Here is a 1060-nt window from a genome sequence, read left to right as displayed (position 1 = left end):
ATGGCGCTGCGCGCGGCAGTGTTCGACCTGGACGGGGTGCTGGCTCTGCCTTCGCTCACCGCCTCCTTCCGCCGCACGGAGGAGTCCCTGGCGCTTCCTAGGTAAGGACCTGGCGCCGCTGCACCCTCCTGGGAACCCGCGCAAGTGGGTGCTCCCTGCAGCAGGCGAATTCTAGCCGAAAAGTTAACATTTGGAGGAACTTACAGTACCTTTTTCATGTTACTTTAGGGAGAGAACCTAGTGAAAGGTTAAATAATTGCCCAATCTTTTAAATTTTTTCCCCCCTTAACCAGTGTTTCTAAGTAAATCTATTGTCTTTTTAGTGCTGGGTGATTAGGCCTTGGCGATTCAAACCCACCAGCCCCACCTAGGACACCCTACAGAGTTGTTATGATTTACAACTTACTGGACAGCACTTAACAGCTACCAAACCAAAACTAACCCCAAAACCAGTGCCACAAGGTCTGTGGTTCAAGCTCACCAGTCGCTCCTCAGGGACTATACAGGGTCTCTGTGAGTCGAAACCGACTCAGTGACACTTGACAACAACAACAGGAACCAAAGAGGAGTCTTGGTGTGGCGCTGTAGGATAAGCACTAGACTGCAAGGTCAATTTGAACCACAAGGTCAGCGGTTCAAACTCACCAGTTGCTCCACCATAATATTGCATGTTTTCTATGTAGTAGCTCTTCTGTTGTTTCTTCTTTTCCTGCCTTTTATTGGGCTGATCATATTTTCTTTTTTCTGGTTTTCCCTTGGTGGTTTAAAAGTTGCACAATTTATTTTTTTAGTTTTTGAAGTTACCTGTGATTTTTAATGTATATTTACATTAGCTTAACCTTTTCTCAGTGTGCCATAGTTATTGGTATATTCGGTATTGTGGTGGCTTGTGTGTCACTATCCTCCTGGATCCTATGTCACCAGTATTTCAAAAACTAGCAGGACCACTCATTGTGGACAGGTTGAAGAGCAAAGATGTCAGCTTGAGGACTAAGGTGGGCCTGACCCAAGCCGTGGTATTTTCAGTAACCTCATATGCATGCGAAAGCTGGACAGTGAA

At 46.1% G+C, this 1060-nt stretch overlaps 1 protein-coding gene across 1 annotated transcript in view; it reads left to right on the top strand.

The window, feature by feature from the left end:
* Positions 1-1060, top strand: part of EPHX2 (epoxide hydrolase 2, cytoplasmic) — a 75527-nt gene continuing 74467 nt past the window's right edge. The window contains exon 1 of the mRNA XM_006864436.1: positions 1-101. Coding sequence (XP_006864498.1) covers positions 1-101 — 101 coding nt within the window. The remainder of the gene's footprint in view (positions 102-1060) is intronic.

The sequence above is a fragment of the Chrysochloris asiatica genome, unplaced genomic scaffold (genome assembly GCF_000296735.1).
Source record: "Chrysochloris asiatica unplaced genomic scaffold, ChrAsi1.0 scaffold00064, whole genome shotgun sequence".
Lineage (NCBI taxonomy): Eukaryota > Metazoa > Chordata > Mammalia > Afrosoricida > Chrysochloridae > Chrysochloris > Chrysochloris asiatica.
Note: the sequence above shows the minus strand (reverse complement) of the source record. Positions and strands in the feature narration are given on the sequence as shown.